The 19,201-nt window shown below is 43.8% G+C and overlaps 1 protein-coding gene across 1 annotated transcript in view; it reads left to right on the top strand.

The window, feature by feature from the left end:
• The window catches only part of LOC116357763 (sterile alpha motif domain-containing protein 10-like), a 156,565-nt gene extending 142,820 nt beyond the window's left edge, over positions 1–13,745 (top strand). The window contains exons 4-5 of the mRNA XM_031806348.1: positions 6,519–6,659; positions 12,256–13,745. Of these exons, the coding sequence (XP_031662208.1) occupies positions 6,519–6,659; positions 12,256–12,278 (164 nt within the window). The 3' untranslated portion in view covers positions 12,279–13,745. The remainder of the gene's footprint in view (positions 1–6,518; positions 6,660–12,255) is intronic.
• The last annotated feature ends 5,456 nt before the right edge of the window (positions 13,746–19,201 follow it).

Below are 19,201 nucleotides of genomic sequence, written 5' to 3' on the forward strand. Positions count from 1 at the left end.
ATTCCACCTACACATTCTGCTACATATACATACATTCTGCTACATATACATACATTCCACTACACATTCTGCTACATATACATACATTCTGCTACATATACATACATTCTGCTACATATACATACATTCCACCTACACATTCTGCTACATATACATACATTCCACCTACACATTCTGCTACATATACATACATTCTGCTACATATACACACATTCTGCTACATATACATACATTCTGCTACATATACATACATTCTGCTACATATACATACATTCCACTACAACATTCTGCTACATATACATACATTCCACCTACACATTCTGCTACATATACATACATTCTGCTACACATTCTGCTACATATACATACATTCCACCTACACATTCTGCTACATATACATACATTCCACCTACACATTCTGCTACATATACATACATTCTGCTACATATACATACATTCCACCTACACATTCTGCTACATATACATACATTCCACCTACACATTCTGCTACATATACATACATTCTGCTACATATACATACATTCCACCTACACATTCTGCTACATATACATACATTCTGCTACATATACATACATTCCACCTACACATTCTGCTACATATACATACATTCTGCTACATATACATACATTCCACCTACACATTCTGCTACATATACATACATTCTGCTACATATACATACATTCCACCTACACATTCTGCTACATATACATACATTCCACCTACACATTCTGCTACATATACATACATTCTGCTACATATACATACATTCTGCTACATATACATACATTCCACCTACACATTCTGCTACATATACATACATTCTGCTACATATACATACATTCCACCTACACATTCTGCTACATATACATACATTCCACCTACACATTCTGCTACACATACATACATTCCACCTACACATTCTGCTACATATACATACATTCTGCTACATATACATACATTCTGCTACATATACATACATTCCACCTACACATTCTGCTACACATACATACATTCTGCTACATATACATACATTCTGCTACATATACATACATTCTGCTACATATACATACATTCCACCTACACATTCTGCTACATATACATACATTCCACCTACACATTCTGCTACATATACATACATTCCACCTACACATTCTGCTACATATACATACATTTTGCTACATATACATACATTCCACCTACACATTCTGCTACATATACATACATTCCACCTACACATTCTGCTACATATACATACATTCCACCGACACATTCTGCTACATATACATACATTCCACCTACACATTCTGCTACATATACATACATTCTGCTACATATACATACATTCTGCTACATATACATACATTCCACCTACACATTCTGCTACATATACATACATTCCACCTACACATTCTGCTACATATACATACATTCCACCTACACATTCTGCTACATATACATACATTCCACCTACACATTCTGCTACATATACATACATTCCACCTACACATTCTGCTACATATACATACATTCTGCTACATATACATACATTCCACCTACACATTCTGCTACATATACATACATTCCACCTACACATTCTGCTACATATACATACATTCTGCTACATATACATACATTCCACCTACACATTCTGCTACATATACATACATTCCACCTACACATTCTGCTACATATACATACATTCCACCTACACATTCTGCTACATATACATACATTCTGCTACATATACATACATTCCACCTACACATTCTGCTACATATACATACATTCCACCTACACATTCTGCTACATATACATACATTCCACCTACACATTCTGCTACATATACATACATTCTGCTACACATTCTGCTACATATACATACATTCCACCTACACATTCTGCTACATATACATACATTCCACCTACACATTCTGCTACATATACATACATTCTGCTACATATACATACATTCCACCTACACATTCTGCTACATATACATACATTCCACCTACACATTCTGCTACATATACATACATTCCACCTACACATTCTGCTACATATACACACATTCCACCTACACATTCTGCTACATATACATACATTCCACCTACACATTCTGCTACATATACATACATTCCACCTACACATTCTGCTACATATACATACATTCCACCTACACATTCTGCTACATATACATACATTCTGCTACATATACATACATTCCACCTACACATTCTGCTGCACATACATACATTCTGCTACACATTCTGCTACATATACATACATTCCACCTACACATTCTGCTACATATACATACATTCTGCTACATATACATACATTCCACCTACACATTCTGCTGCACATACATACATTCTGCTACACATACATACATTCTGCTACATATACATACATTCTGCTACATATACATACATTCTGCTACATATACATACATTCCACCTACACATTCTGCTGCACATACATACATTCTGCTACACATACATACATTCTGCTACATATACATACATTCTGCTACATATACATACATTCCACCTACACATTCTGCTACATATACATACATTCTGCTACATATACATACATTCTGCTACATATACATACATTCCACCTACACATTCTGCTGCACATACATACATTCTGCTACACATACATACATTCTGCTACATATACATACATTCTGCTACATATACATACATTCTGCTACATATACATACATTCCACCTACACATTCTGCTACATATACATACATTCTGCTACATATACATACATTCTGCTACATATACATACATTCCACCTACACATTCTGCTACATATACATACATTCCACCTACACATTCTGCTACATATACACACATTCCACCTACACATTCTGCTACATATACATACATTCTGCTACATATACATACATTCCACCTACACATTCTGCTACATATACATACATTCCACCTACACATTCTGCTACATATACACACATTCCACCTACACATTCTGCTACATATACATACATTCTGCTACATATACATACATTCCACCTACACATTCTGCTACATATACACACATTCCACCTACACATTCTGCTACATATACATACATTCTGCTACATATACATACATTCCACCTACACATTCTGCTACATATACATACATTCCACCTACACATTCTGCTACATATACACACATTCCACCTACACATTCTGCTACATATACATACATTCTGCTACATATACATACATTCCACCTACACATTCTGCTACATATACACACATTCCACCTACACATTCTGCTACATATACATACATTCTGCTACATATACATACATTCCACCTACACATTCTGCTACATATACATACATTCCACCTACACATTCTGCTACATATACATACATTCTGCTACATATACATACATTCTGCTACATATACATACATTCCACCTATACATTCTGCTACATATACATACATTCTGCTACATATACATACATTCCACCTACACATTTGACATACATGGTACTTTTATATAAGCAGTCACATGACAATAAGACAATACCAAGCATCAGCTCTTTAATCCCAACCCTCAGCCACTCTCAGCCCATCCCACCTATCACCATAAACCTCAGCTCTTTAAACCCGCCCCTCAACCACTCTCAGCCCATCCCACCTATCACCATAGACCTCAGCTCTTTAAACCCGCCCCTCAACCACTCTCAGCCTATCCCACCTATCACCATAGACCTCAGCTCTTTAACCCCAGCCCTCAGCCTCTCTCAGCCCATCCCACCTATCCCCATAGACCTCAACTCTTTAATTCCACCCCCTCAGCCACTCTCAGCCCATCCCGGGGCGGCAGGGTAGCCTAGTGGTTAGAGCGTTGGACTAGTAACCGGAAGGTTGCGAGTTCAAACACCCGAGCTGACAAGGTACAAATCTGTCGTTCTGCCCCTGAACAGGCAGTTTAAAATATATATATATATATATTATTTTACCTTTATTTAACTAGCCAAGTCAGTTAAGAACACATTCTTATTTTCAATGACGGCCTGGGAACAGTGGGTTAACTACCTGTTCAGGGGCAGAACGACAGATTTGTACCTTGTCAGCTCGGGGGTTTGAACTCGCAACCTTCCGGTGTATTTCACAAGACCAGATCACGATGCTTTCTTTTTATTATGTTTTATTTATTTATTTTGGACCCACTTCTTTCTCCCCAATTCCATCCAATTGGTAGTTACAGTCTTGTCTCATTGCTGCAACTCCCGTACGGACTCGGGAGAGGCAAAGGTCGAGAGCCGTGCGTCTTCCCGAAACACAACCCAACAAAGTTTCTTGCTTCTTGACACAATGCCCGCTTCTTGACACAATGCCCACTTACCTCAGAATCTCTAGTGGCATAGCTAGCACTGCGATGCCTTAGACAACTGCGCAACTCAGAAGGCCAGCTCATGCTTTCTGAAGATGTTACAATGGTGTTGGACTTTTTATCAAGCACCTTGAGAGCATGTTTGTAGAAAGACTGAATCGGTTTCAATATTGTACAGCAAACTTGGGCCCAACAACAGGTAACTGCCAAAATAAAGGAAACACCAACATAAAGTATCTTAGTCGGGCGTTGTGCCACCACGAGCCAGAACAGCTTCAATGCACCTTGGCATAGATTCTACAAGTGTCTTAGTAGGGCGTTGTGCCACCACGAGCCAGAACAGCTTCAATGCACCTTGGCATAGATTCTACAAGTATCTTAGTCGGGCGTTGTGCCACCACGAGCCAGAACAGCTTCAATGCACCTTGGCATAGATTCTACAAGTGTCTTAGTAGGGCGTTGTGCCACCACGAGCCAGAACAGCTTCAATGCACCTTGGCATAGATTCTACAAGTATCTTAGTAGGGCGTTGTGCCACCACGAGCCACCAGAACCGCTTCAATGCGCCTTGGCATAGATTCTACAAGTGTCTTAGTAGGGTGTTGAGCCACCACGAGCCACCAGAACCGCTTCAATGCGCCTTGGCATAGATTCTACAAGTGTCTTAGTAGGGCGTTGGGCCACCATGAGCCACCAGAACCGCTTCAATGCAACTTGGCATGGATTCTACAAGTGTCTTAGTAGGGCATTGTGCCACCATGAGCCAGAACAGCTTCAATGCACCTTGGCATAGATTCTACAAGTGCCTTAGTAGGGCGTTGGGCCACCATGAGCCACCAGAACCGCTTCAATGCACCTTGGCATGGATTCTACGAGTATCTTAGTAGGGCTTTGGGCCACCACGATCCAGAACAGCTTCAATGCACCTTGGCATAGATTCTACAAGTGCCTTAGTAGGGCGTTGGGCCACCATGAGCCACCAGAACCGCTTCAATGCACCTTGGCATGGATTCTACGAGTATCTTAGTAGGGCTTTGGGCCACCACGATCCAGAACAGCTTCAATGCACCTTGGCATAGATTCTACAATACTTATTTGCAAATAAATTAAATAAATTCATAAAAAATCCTACAATGTGATTTTCTGGATAATTTTTTCTCATTTTGTCTGTCATAGTTGAAGTGTACCTATGATGAAAATTACAGGCCTCTCTCATCTTTTTAAGTGGGAGAACTTGCACAATTGGTGGCTGACTAAATACTTTTTTGCCCCACTGTACTTTGTATCCCTCATTTGCTCCTTTATTTCAAAATCAAATCAAATCAAATGTATTTATATAGCCCTTCGTACATCAGCTGATATCTCAAAGTGCTGTACAGAAACCCAGCCGGGTGCCGGGTGGAGATTATAACAGAACATGGCCAAGATGTTCAAATGTTCATAAATGACCAGCATGGTCGTATAATAATAAGGCAGAACAGTTGAAACTGGAGCAGCAGCACGGCCAGGTGGACTGGGGACAGCAAGGAGTCATCATGTCAGGTAATCCTGGGGCATGGTCCTAGGGCTCAGGTCCTCCGAGAGAGAGAGAGAAAGAAAGAGAGAAGGAGAGAATTAGAGAACGCACACTTAGATTCACACAGGACACCGAATAGGACAGGAAAAGTACTCCAGATATAACAAACTGACCCTAGCCCCCCGACACATAAACTACTGCAGCATAAATACTGGAGGCTATTTTAGCAGTTACCTGTAGTCAAGCAGTAGGGGAGAGGGGTAGGTTGAGCCATTTTATACATTCAGAATCACTCCATCATTCTTTCTAACAAAGATATATACATATATTTCAGGATGTTGTGTATCCCTGGATATAATCAGAATTCATGTAAACATTACAGTTTTGAAAACATAGCTTGTCCAAAGAAAGTGGTCTCTTGGCACCACCCAGGTGTGGTGTAGCTTGAGCCACGGGACAGGGTAAGTTGAGCTACTGTCCGTACGGCATGAAAAATGATCACTACCTTTCTGAAACCATGTCTTGAGAGACTGTAATCAGCGATCCCCATGTGCTACACCTGTTCTAACAGTCTCTCTCCATCTCTCTTTCTTCCCTCCCCGCTCTCCCTCCAGGTCGTGCATTGCTGAGGTTGAACGGGGAGAAGTTGGAGAGGATGGGCATCGTCCAGGAGACACTGAGACAGGAGGTTCTACAGCAGGTCCTTCAGCTACAAGTCAGAGAAGAGGTCCGCAACCTGCAGCTGCTCAGCAGAGGTGAGGAGAGTGAGTGAGTGATCCATTCACCTGCATTCACCTGGTCAGACTGTCATGGAAAGGTGTGCTTAATGTTTTTTCCACATGGTGAATGTCCGTAGCCAGATCTGTCCAATGCCGGACATTGTACACAGAGGGAGGTTCTACTGAGCTATCATATGGAATGTTTTAAGATGGTCATACCATTTCACTTGTGAATTTTAGGAACCCTGTAGGTATAAAACAAATGAATATTGAACTTGGCCTCTACTACTATAGCCCATAGAAATGCATTGAATAACACATTCATAATTAGCAAAATAGACAGTAAAAAAATGAATCATAAGGAATAAGGTTTTGAAGTGTCTGTCCTATATCTAGGAGATATAAGAAAGCTCAGGAAATATTTTTGTTTTTTGGACACATTTAACCAAATTTTTTGTTGGCACGAAGCTACCTTAATACTTCCACAAATTTTTTAAACTGGTACCAGGTTACCTTCAGAGTCCCCTGACACTTGCCGAGGTCATTGAGCAAAACAGAGAATATCTTTGTGTTTGTGAGAATCTCATCTTTCCTTAGAGTGTAACCGTTCGGATGCTACAGATGTTTTCATGAGAAGACCGATTTTGGGGACGTCTCATGGTCTTAGAAACCCCGCTGTAGCTCGGCTACCTTTCACTGCAGATGCGGAAGGCTGTCATGTTTGTTATAATGGACGGACCAAGGCGCAGCGTGATCGGAGTTCCACATCTTTATTAAAAGTGAAACTCCTCAACAAAAACAATAAGAGGAAGGCTCCGGCCTTGGAGCTGGACTGGACACTGTACCTGGACTGGGCATCGGCGCAGAGGAAGGCTCCGGCCTTGGAGCTGGACTGGACACTGTGCCTGGACATCGGCGCAGAGGAAGGCTCCGGCCTTGGAGCTGGACTGGACACTGTGCCTGGACTGGGCATCGGTACCGGACTGATGACACGCGCCTCAGGTCGAGTGCGGGGAGCCAGGACAGGACGTACCGGGCTGGGGAGGCGCACTGGCGGCCTGGTGCGTGGAGCCGGCACAGGTGGCACCGGACTGTTGACACGCACTTCAGGAAGTGTGCGGGGAGCTGGCACAGGATGTCCCGGGTTGGGGAGGCGCACTGGAGGCCTGGTGCGTGGAGCCGGCACAGGTGGCACCGGACTGTTGACACGCACTTCAGGAAGGGTGCGGGGAGCCGGCACAGGATTTACCGGACTGGTGACAGGCTCCTCAGGTCGAATGTTGAGCAGAACACACTTGACCAACATCTCTCTCCCCCACAACTTCTCCATCGCCTCCCTGACGGTCTCTGGCTCTTCTCTCTGCTCAGCCACCAGCTCCATGTGCCCCCCCCAAAATAACTTTGGGGTTTCTGTGGCACCGGACTGATGACACGCTCTTCAGCACACCTGTGCTGCAGCCTACTCCTCACCTCCACCTCTCTCCAGTATCCCTCATTGAATTCCTCCACTGTCTGCCATTCGGACTCTTGCACTCTCCGCTGCTCAACGAACAGCTCCATGTGCCCCCAAAAATCTTGTAGTTTCTGTGGTCGCGGCCCCCGGCGTCGTTACTGTCCTTCCTGACTCCCGCCAAGGTAGGGTCTCGCATCCACTCATGATCTCCTCCCATGTCCAAAACTCCTTTACCTCATGAACACGCTGCTTGGTCCTTGCTTGGTGGGATATTCTGTCACGTTTGTTATAATGGACGGACCAAGGCACAGCGTGATCGGAGTTCCACATCTTTATTAAAAGTGAAACTCCTCAACAAAAACAATAAACAAGCAACGAAACGTGAAGTAACGTAATGCAACAAGCACATACACAAACAATATCCCACAAAGCAGGTGGGAACAAGGACACCTTAAGGATGATCCCCAATTAGAGACAACAATAATCAGCTGCCTCTAATTGAGAACCATACTCAATCCCAAACATAGAAATAAATCAACTAGAACACCCCCTAGTCACGCCGTGACCTACAACACCATAGAAAACCAAGGGCTTCTATGGTCAGGGAGTGACAAAGGCTGACATAGGCTAATGTGGTGGATTGAGACGCAGCCCATGCTAAACAGATATCTCTATCTTAAACTGACACATTTTGATGGGGGATTTATTTGTTATGTTACTTAGATTGACTCACAGGTGTGTCAATAGACTCTTAATTAATGAGAGAAAAGAAGGGGGAGAAGGAGCAAGACAGAGAGAGAGGGAGACAGAGAGAGATATACAGGGGAAGAGATGCAGGGGGAGAGAAGGAGCAAGACAGAGACAGAGAGAGATATAGGGGGAGAGAAGGAGCAAAACAGAGACAGAGAGAGATACAAGGGGAGAGAAGCAGGGGGAGAGAAGGAGCAAGACAGAGACAGAGAGAGATACAAGGGGAGAGAAGGAGCAAGACAGAGAGAGAGGGAGACAGAGATAGATATAGGGGGAGAGAATGAGCAAGACAGAGAGAGAGGGAGACAGAGAGAGAGAGATACAGGAGAAGATATACAGGGGGAGAGAAGGAGCAAGACAGAGAGAGAGGGAGACAGAGAGAGATATACACGGGAAGAGATGCAGGGGGAGAGAAGGAGCAAGACAGAGACAGAGAGAGATACAAGGGGAGAGAAGGAGCAAAACAGAGAGAGAGGGAGACAGAGATAGATATAGGGGGAGAGAATGAGCAAGACAGAGAGAGAGGGAGACAGAGAGAGAGAGATACAGGAGAAGAGATACAGGGGGAGAGAAGGAGCAAGACAGTGAGAGGGAGACAGAGAGAGAGATATACAGGAGAAGAGATACAGGGGGAGAGAAGGAGCAAGACAGAGAGAGAGGGAGACAGGGAGAGATATAGGGGGAGAGAAGGAGCAAGACAGAGAGAGAGGGAGACAGAGAGAGAGATATACAGAGAAAGACAGGGGGAGAGAAGGAGCACAACAGAGAGAGAGGGAGACAGAGAGAGATATACAGGGGAAGAGATGCAGGGGGAGAGAATGAGCATGACAGAGACAGAGAGAGATACAGGGGGAGAGAAGGAGCAAAACAGAGAGAGATACAGGGGGAGAGAAGGAGCAAAACAGAGAGAGAGGGAGACAGAGAGAGATATACAGGGGAAGAGATACAGGGGGAGAGAAGGAGCAAGACAGAGAGAGAGGGAGACAGAGAGAGATATACACGGGAAGAGATACAGGGGGAGAGAAGGAGCAAGACAGAGAGAGATACAGGGGGAGAGAAGGAGCAAGACAGAGACAGAGAGAGATACAGGGTGAGAGAAAGAGCAAGACAGAGAGAGAGGGAGACAGGGAGAGAGATATACAGGGGAAGAGATGCAGGGGGAGAGAAGGAGCAAGACAGAGACAGAGAGAGATACAGGGGGAGAGAAGGAGCAAGACAGACAGAGAGAGATACAGGGGGAGAGAAGGAGCAAGACATAGAGAGGGAGACAGAGAGAGATATACAGGGGGAGAGAAGGACCAAGACAGAGAGAGAGGGAGACAGAGAGAGATACAGGGGGAGAGAAGGAGCAAGACAGAGAGAGAGAGAGATACAGGGGGAGAGAAGGAGCAAGACAGAGAGAGAGGGAGACAGAGAGAGAGATATACAGTGGAAGAGATACAGGGGGAGAGAAGGAGCAAGACAGAGAGAGAGAGAGATACAGGGGGAGAGAAGGAGCAAGACAGAGAGAGAGGGAGACAGGGAGAGAGATATACAGGGGAAGAGATGCAGGGGGAGAGAAGGAGCAAGACAGACAGAGAGAGATACAGGGGGAGAGAAGGAGCAAGACAGAGACAGAGAGAGATACAGGGGGAGAGAAGGAGCAAGACAGAGACAGAGAGAGATACAGGGTGAGAGAAAGAGCAAGACAGAGATACAGGGTGAGAGAAAGAGCAAGACAGAGAGAGAGGGAGACAGAGAGAGAGAGATACAGAGAAAGACAGGGGAGAGTTAAAATGCTGTGTCTGACATTTCTATTAATTTCCAGTTCAACTGTGTTCAACTGTGTCCTATCAGATAGCTAATTGAGTGGCCTCATAAAACACCTGATAACCAAGCGGGTGGTTGGGAAGAGAGGTGGGGGAGAGAGGTGGGGAAGGATGTAGAGAGGAGAGGAGATGAAAAGGGGATTAGGGATGGAAGTGAAGACGGGGTTAAGGGGAACTAGGTGAGGGAGGGGTGATTAAGGGGGCAGGGGTTGGAGATAGTGAGTGTTGGGATGAGGACGGGATAAAGTGGAGGGTGGAAAGTTGAGTGTGGGAGGTTTAACAGAGGATTTCAGCCTGGCGACTCGTATCATACACTGTAATTTCAGATTCATCTGACAGAAATGAACATGATATTTAACATTGATTGCTGTGTTACTTAAAGAGAGGTCGTTTTTAAGGTACAAGGGTTTGACTAAATGGATCTTGGGGTTTGTTTACACGACTGAGGCTCCTTCTTGTTTTTAGATTTGACCTCCAGTGTTTTTTAAATGTATGTCACACTCTCGGTTCTGCTTCTCTCACCTTTTCTGTCTTCCTTATTTTTCCCTCTTCTTTTAACTTCTATTTCTCGCCATGTCCCTCCGTCAACCCTGTGCCACTTCTAGAAAGGCCACAGCCTGATCAACTCTATATGAAGGAGATGTGTCGCGCTGCAAGAGGAAAATGGTGGTCACACCAGATACTGACTGTTCTGATGTCTATAATCTATTTTCGGTCATAGGAAACAATGGTGTAAACATTATGTACAAAAAATACCCAGACAAAATAGCAGAATTGGTCAGGAGCCTTTAAAACGGCTGCTATGTAATGCAGCGCCATTCTCATATTCTCATATGTTCTGATGTTCCGTGTCCAAGTGGAGTTCTGGTCACAGTTCCGTGCGCTGCCTGTCTGTATGCACGCTCAACAGAACTGCAGGTGAAATGTAAATTCACTGAGGCAGAAAGCATGACAGGCTCAGCAATTAAAAAAGAACATGACATTTTTACTCAAACACAAATTTTCTCCGGAACCCCTTCATCCGCCTCTCTGCTTTCTCTCTCCTCTCTTCTCCCTGGTCTCTGATGTGTTTATATCAGAGAGAAAGTACCTCTTTACCTGAACAATCTCAAGCCACCCCCTCAATCCCGTCTGCCTTTCTGTCTCTACCTGCTAACCCAGTCTCTCCCTGTGTCTGTCTCAGGGTGTTTCATTCCAATACCATGTTAGATTTGGCCATGTCTTAGAGACAGGTGGCTGTTACTCTCTCCATATCAGGGACTCAAATCCCAAATGTCTCCGTTTTTGCTTTTTATTCCTCCGATAGGAAATATAGTCTTCCCAGCGTCCTTTGTTGTCATTTGAGGCAGAGTGTAGTTGGCACAGAAGCCAACCGTTCATAGAGGTCAATGACTCCTGTTTCAGAAACAATTCTCAATGCAACCAGGTTGTTGATAGATGAGACAGAGTTTGAAGAGAGGTAATACGGAGGCAGGGGTTCTGGATTTGGGTGTGTGTGTTGGAATTGGCTATCAGGGTGTGAAAGACACCCAGTGATGCCCATCTAACCCCAAACCCCACTGTTCCTTCTATCCATATCTAAATAATGAATTTGCCTCTCGATCTCTCTCTCTCCCTGCAGCCTCCTTCGGAAACCTTTCTTAGCTCGATCCCTTTCTCCTCCGCTGAAACAATACGTCACCAGTAGCTATGGTAGGACCTGCTCGCTCCAGATATGTGACAGCAGAACTGGGCTGTAAAAGGAGAGAACTGAAGAGGGGAGAGAACGAAAGAGAGGAGAGAACTGAAGAGGGGAGAGAACGGAAGAGGGGGGAGAGAACGAAAGAGAGGAGAGAACTGAAGAGGGGAGAGAACTGAAGAGAGGAGAGAACGGAAGAGGGGAGAGAACTGAAGAGAGGAGAGAATGGAAGAGGGGGAGAGAAGAGTCTATTTTCTACATGACAAACAGACTGAAGGATGATTCCCATTCAACAAGGCCAAACTGGTTTAAACGAGGAGCGACGGAGTGGGAGAGAAAGAGACAGTGAACTGCTGAATAAAGGAGCACAGACTGTGACATAGAGAAAAGATGTATGAACTGACGTTGACATTGTAGACAAATCAATTTGTCAAATCAAAGTTATATTATTATAACTACATGAGGTTCTTGGCTTCTTCTTTCATTGTGGGTGCAGGGATGAGAACTATTACTGATCAATCAATGTAGTACATTACAGTGGGTGGCTCATTCCAAGATGGGTGGAAAGGAAATGGGAAACCGAATGTCAATGTCTCTGTATGATACTCACAACCCTGTTCACAATGTATCTTTTCTTCTCAGGATTTTCATTTTGGAATATGTATATCGTTTTGATAGATCTAATTCATACAGTATAACGTACATCATTGCCTACGTGAGCACTCTCTCCCCAAATCATATTCTCTTCCTTTCTTCTATAAAGCTGTGTCATGACGATGTACAGAATGTCACCCTCCCAGATCATCTCTTTGTACTGTCGATGAACCATGTCTATGACAAACATATATATTTGAACGTTCTAGAGTAACATAATCTGTAGAGCTGAATATAATGTAGATCTATCTATACATTTAGTGTTTTATCAACAGAGGGAATTGAAAGAACATGCTATGATTTGGTGTACATGTTTTGATAAAGCCATCATCAGGTACAGGGTGTAGCTGGCCAGAATTTTCTAGCAGTATGAGTCAAATGCCTACATCTCCCATGATGCAGTAATAGTATACTGTAGTCGCCACTCTATTGTGTAAAAATAATATTTATCCTACGTATATTTTGTGTATTTTCCCCTAATATCAGGAGTACAAAACGCTAGTCCTTGAGGGCTATCCTGCTGGTTTTCTCTGTCAATTCAATTCAATTCAAGGGCTTTATTGGCATGGGAAACATGTGTTAACATTGCCAAAGCAAGTGAGGTAGATAATATATAAAGTTAATATATAAAGTGAAATAAACAATAAAAATGAACAGTAAACATTACACATACAGAAGTTTCAAAACAATAAAGACATTACAAATGTCATATTATATATACAGTGTTTTAACAATGTACAAATGGTTAAAGGACACAAGATAAAATAAATAAGCATAAATATGGGTTGTATTTACAATGGTGTTTGTTCTTCACTGGTTGCCCTTTTCTCGTGGCAACAGGTCACACATCTTGCTGCTGTGATGGCACACTGTAGAATTTCACCCAGTAGATATGGAAGTTTATCTCTCTCTCGTTCCCTGTCTCTCTCTCTGTTTCTCTCTCTCTATATCTGTCTCTCTCTGTCGCTCTGTCTCTCTGTCTCTCTCTCTGTGTCTCTGTCTCTCCCCCTCTCTCTCTCTGTGTGTCTCTGTCTCTCTCTGTGTCTCTGTCTCTCTCTCTCTCTCTCTCTCTCTGTGTCTCTCTCTCTATATCTGTCTCTCTCTGTCGCTCTGTCTCTCTCTCTCTCTCTCTCTCTGTCTCTCTGTTTCTCTCTCTCTATATCTGTCTCTCTCTGTCGCTCTGTCTCTCTGTCTCTCTCTCTGTGTCTCTGTCTCTCCCCCTCTCTCTCTCTGTGTGTCTCTGTCTCTCTCTGTGTCTCTGTCTCTCTCTCTCTCTCTCTCTCTCTGTGTCTCTGTCTCTCTCTCTGTCTCTCTGTTTCTCTCTCTCTATATCTGTCTCTCTCTGTCTCTCTCTCTCTCTCTGTGTCTCTGTCTCTCTCTCTCTCTCATTGATCAGTAATTGTAACTGATCACTAAGATATGTTCCACACACCTGGTAGCCCAAGTACTCAATGTGTCATTGAAAGGCAACAGGGTATATACTGTAGAGCTGGAACTGTTACTGTCACACTGTGAATGCAGACATCCAGACAGCCTACTGTTCCTGTGCTTCATAAACTAACTAGTAAACCGATACCCAGCATGACTGTGAATTGGGATCCTTTGAAGAAAGAAGCCGATATATGTGATTCTGTTTCACTCAGAAAACGGAGTTTCAGAAATGATGGTAAAAGGGAGCAGGTCTTCTTGTGCTTCCTGTCCTGAGGAACAGGCTACCAAAGACAGTACAGTATGAAGATAGGCAGCAGAAATCCCCGATCACACAGGCGATGTCATGGCAACGTTGGCTAGCTAAGCTCATGCGCATAAACTTGTCATTGGGTGTAACAGTTGGTGTAGTAACATGTTCAACATTGGCTCGAATCTAGGTTGTACCTTTAAATGAACAAAAATCAACAAGTATCGAATCATTTTTCTTATCTATTTTATCTAATTTAGCTGCTCTCCAACCCCAAACCCTGGCCTGATCTGCTCCATTCCCCAGAAGTCTTGGGTTTACTTAACTCTGTGAGGCTACTCTCTCCATACCTCCTCCCCTCCTCTGCTCCATTCCCCAGAAGTCGTGTGTTTATAAACTCTGTGAGGCTACTCTCTCCATACCTCCTCCCCTCCTCTGCTCCATTCCCCAGAAGTCTTGGGTTTATGAACTCTGTGAGGCTACTCTCTCCATACCTCCTCCCCTCCTCTGCTCCATTCCCCAGAAGTCTTGTGTTTACTTAACTCTGTGAGGCTACTCTCTCCATACCTCCTCCCCTCCTCTGCTCCATTCCCCAGAAGTCTTGTGTTTACTTAACTCTGTGAGGCTACTCTCTCCATACCTCCTCCCCTCCTCTGCTCCATTCCCCAGAAGTCTTGTGTTTACTTAACTCTGTGAGGCTACTCTCTCCATACCTCCTCTGCTCTATTCCCTAGAAGTCTTGTGTTTACTTAACTCTGTGAGGCTACTCTCTCCATACCTCCTCTGCTCTATTCCCTAGAAGTCTTGTGTTTACTTAACTCTGTGAGGCTACTCTCTCCATACCTCCTCTGCTCCATTCCTCCTCCCTCTATCCCTCCCTTCAGTTGACTTTGACTGTCTGAATGATGAAACAACCGTTAAATGGAAAACACACTGTTATACTTTTGTTTTTGATTTTGGAAATGCATACAGTAGATGTGTACAGACACTTGCATTCTTTGTTTGTTTACTTTGTCATATCATGGATATGTTGTTTGTTTTCGCTATGTTATGGAAAAGGGTTTTAAAGATGTATATAAATATGAAGAAGCGATATGGAACATGAAGAATCTTGTTTTTTTTAGATAATAGTAATGCATAATAATAGAACATCCATTGCTTATCATAATCTAAGTGTCACACGATTGCAGTTATACATACCTTCACTTTATCTGTCTGAGACATACTGTACCTTCTCTCATCCAGCGGACGACCCAACAGGACGTCTGCAAGAGGCTGAAGAAACACTACCTATGTAGAAGCCTTCTCCCCACCACGCTATCACAGAACTGCCAACCTTGAATAAGCACCTCAGAGCGGCGCCAGCTACCACGGCGGCACGCGTGCGACACCCACATTGTTAAAACCAAAGGCAAATGAAGAATGCCTCAGTAGGAATGGGTACTTGGTCATTTGCTCCTCTTAGCTAACTAGAAATACAGTGAATTACAAAGGACTGGGACAGTGACACATTTTGATGTTGTTTTGGCTCTGTACCTCAGCACTTGGATTTGAAATTATACAATGTTAAAGTGCAAACTGTCAGCTTTCATTTAGAATTTACATTTAGAAATTACATTTAGAAATTACATTTAGAAATTACATTTAGAAATTACAGCACTTTTTTTGGTCCCCCCATTTAGAGACCAAAAGTATTGGCACAAATTCACTTACTGACACCTACACTGAGGGAAAAAAGTATTTGATCCCCTGCTGATTTTGTAAGTTTGCCCACTGACAAAGAAATGATCAGTCTATAATTTGAATGGTAGGTTTATTTGAACAGTGAGAGACAGAATAACAACAAACAAATCCAGAAAAACACATGTCAAAAATGTTATCTATTGATTTGCATTTTAATGAGAGAAATGTTCTGATAAGGTGATGCTGATGTTGAGTAGGGGGAGGTCCGGAGTGGGTCAGTCAAATTCCCCCTCAGGAAGTTGGAGCATTTAGCATGTTTGAAAACTGTAACTATCATTCCAGGAAATCTAGAGTCTTATATGATATCAAACAATGTAGCCAACAAAGGCGTTTTATGTTTGTCCTGTTATCTGGTGTTCTCTGGATATGGTCATGTTTCTTTGACCCCCTGCCCTCTTCCTTGTCCCTTTCTTTCTGACTTCATCTGTCTCTGCCTTCATCCCTCCACAAGAATGAGGGATGCGTAAAGGTTAGAGGTGCTGTGTCTAGAGCAGAGAGGGACAGAAAAAAGAGGAAGGGAGAGATATGTACACAGAGAAGAGGAAGAGAGAGATGGAGAGTGGTAGAGGGAGAATGGATAGTATAAGTAAGATATCTAAAAAATTATCAACATTTATGGAGATATGGGGCTCCCGAGTGGCGCAGCGGTCTTAGGTACTGCATCGAAGTGCTTGAGGCGTCACTACAGAACCGGGTTCGATCCCAGGCTGTGTCACAGCCGGCCGTGACCGGGAGACCCATGAGGCGGCACACAATTTGCCCAGCTTCGTCCGAGTTATGGGTGGGTTTGGCCGGCCGGGATTTCCTTGTCCCATTGCGCACTAGCGACTCCTTGTGCTGGGCCGGGTGCCTGCAAGCTGACCTCGGTTGCCAGCTGGCCAGTGTTTCATCCAGCACATTGGTGTGGCTGGCTTTCTGATTAAGTGAGCAGGGTTGTTTTTCAGAGGACGCATGGCTCTCAACCTTCACCTCTCCCAAGTCCGTAGGGGAGTTGCAGCGATGGGACAAGACTGTAACTACCAATTGGATATTGGAGAGAGAAAAAAAATCTATATATAATAGATGAAGAGCAAAAAAAGAAACAGAGAGGAAGTGAGGGGAGAAAAACAGAGACTGGGAGGGATATCACATCCTATCCAGACGAAGGCACCTTGCACCAGTGCCTTTATCTGTCACTCAGTGGATGGGTAAGTGAATACCAAACAGTTCCCCCTGTCACCATCCTGTCTGCATGCCTGCATGGTTTACTGCTGGGAGACAATTACTAGGTGATACCAAGCATCTCCCTGCCTAATTACATGTAAATCCTTATCGTGTTGATGATTGTATGGTAAACAAGTCCGGTCAACATTGTGACGGTCTCATCATGGGCAGAGGTAGAGGTGATAGAGCGTATAGCTGTGGAGCAGGTAGGTAGGGAGATAGTGTTTCTAACCTGTGATTGTGTATTCATTTCTCTCTCACCTTTTCACTCTTTCTTATTCCAACGCCTGTCTTTTTCAAACGTTGGCTTATAGGGCTCCACCTGACAGCTTTTATGAGCCATGAACCAGGCTTGTGCTCAGCAGAGACAGGGAGGAGTAAATCAATGCCTCTATTAGGGATTTATGGTCTGTCAACCAGGAGCCTGCCATAACCATTCATTAGGCTGAATTATAACCCAGACCAGGGGAACAGCAGGAGGTAGCTTAAAATACTGGGACACTCCTCTACATCAGTATCTGTGTGATGGATTGACAGCTATCACTTAGCACTGTGGTCTAATACGGGTACCTGCCAAAATAAAGGAAACACCAACATTTAGCGTCTTAGTAGGGCGTTGTGCCACCACGAGCCACCAGAACAGCTTCAACGTGCCTTGGCATGGATTCTACAAGTGTCTGGAACTCTATCGGAGGGATGTGACTCCATTCTTCCATGAGAGATTCCATAATTTGGTGTTGTGTTGATGGTGGAGGAAAACACTAGTCTCAGGCGCCACTCTAGAATCTCCCATAAGTGTTTTATTGGGCTGAGATCTGGTGACCGAGACACACACACACATAAACCCTTTAAACCCCCTATGTTCCTTTGAGACTCCTCTTTCAAAGTCACTGAGATCTCTTTATCTAGCTGGTAGCCTAAAAAATGGACAACTGGGCATTTGTATATATGACACTAAGTATGATGGGATGTTAATTGCTTAATTAACTGAGAAACCACACTTGTGTGGAAGCGTCTGCTTTCAATATACTTTGTATCCCTCATTTACTCAAGTGTTTCCTTTATTTTGGCAGTTACCTGTATGTCGTAAGAGAGAAGGAAAATTGATGGATGGGGTAAAACATCCCCATTTGTTTGATTGAGGACCGACAATTTCTGCTAATGAGCACTAAGGTAACCTGCCTAAATTACTACAGACCCATAGCACTCACATCTGTAGCCATGAAGTGCTTTGAAAGGCTGGTAATGGCTCACATTAACACCATTATCCCAGAAACCCTAGACACACTCCAATTTGCATCCTTTCAAACAGATCCACAGATGATGCAACAAAGAATCTCTATTGTACTCCACACTGCCCTTTCCCACCTGGACAAAAGGAAAACCTACGTGAGAATGCTGTTCATTGACTACATCTCTGCGTTCATCACCATAGTACCCTCAAAGCTCATCACTAAGCTAATGACCCTCCCTCTGCAACTGAATCCTGGACTTCCTGACGGCCTTCCCCAGGTGGTGAGGGTAGGTAGCAACACATTTGCCACGCTGATCCTCAACACTGGAGCCCCTCAGGGGTGCGTACGGACCAGCACATCACTGGGGCTAAGCTGC

The sequence above is a fragment of the Oncorhynchus kisutch genome, linkage group LG27, assembly GCF_002021735.2.
Source record: "Oncorhynchus kisutch isolate 150728-3 linkage group LG27, Okis_V2, whole genome shotgun sequence".
NCBI classification, from domain to species: domain Eukaryota; kingdom Metazoa; phylum Chordata; class Actinopteri; order Salmoniformes; family Salmonidae; genus Oncorhynchus; species Oncorhynchus kisutch.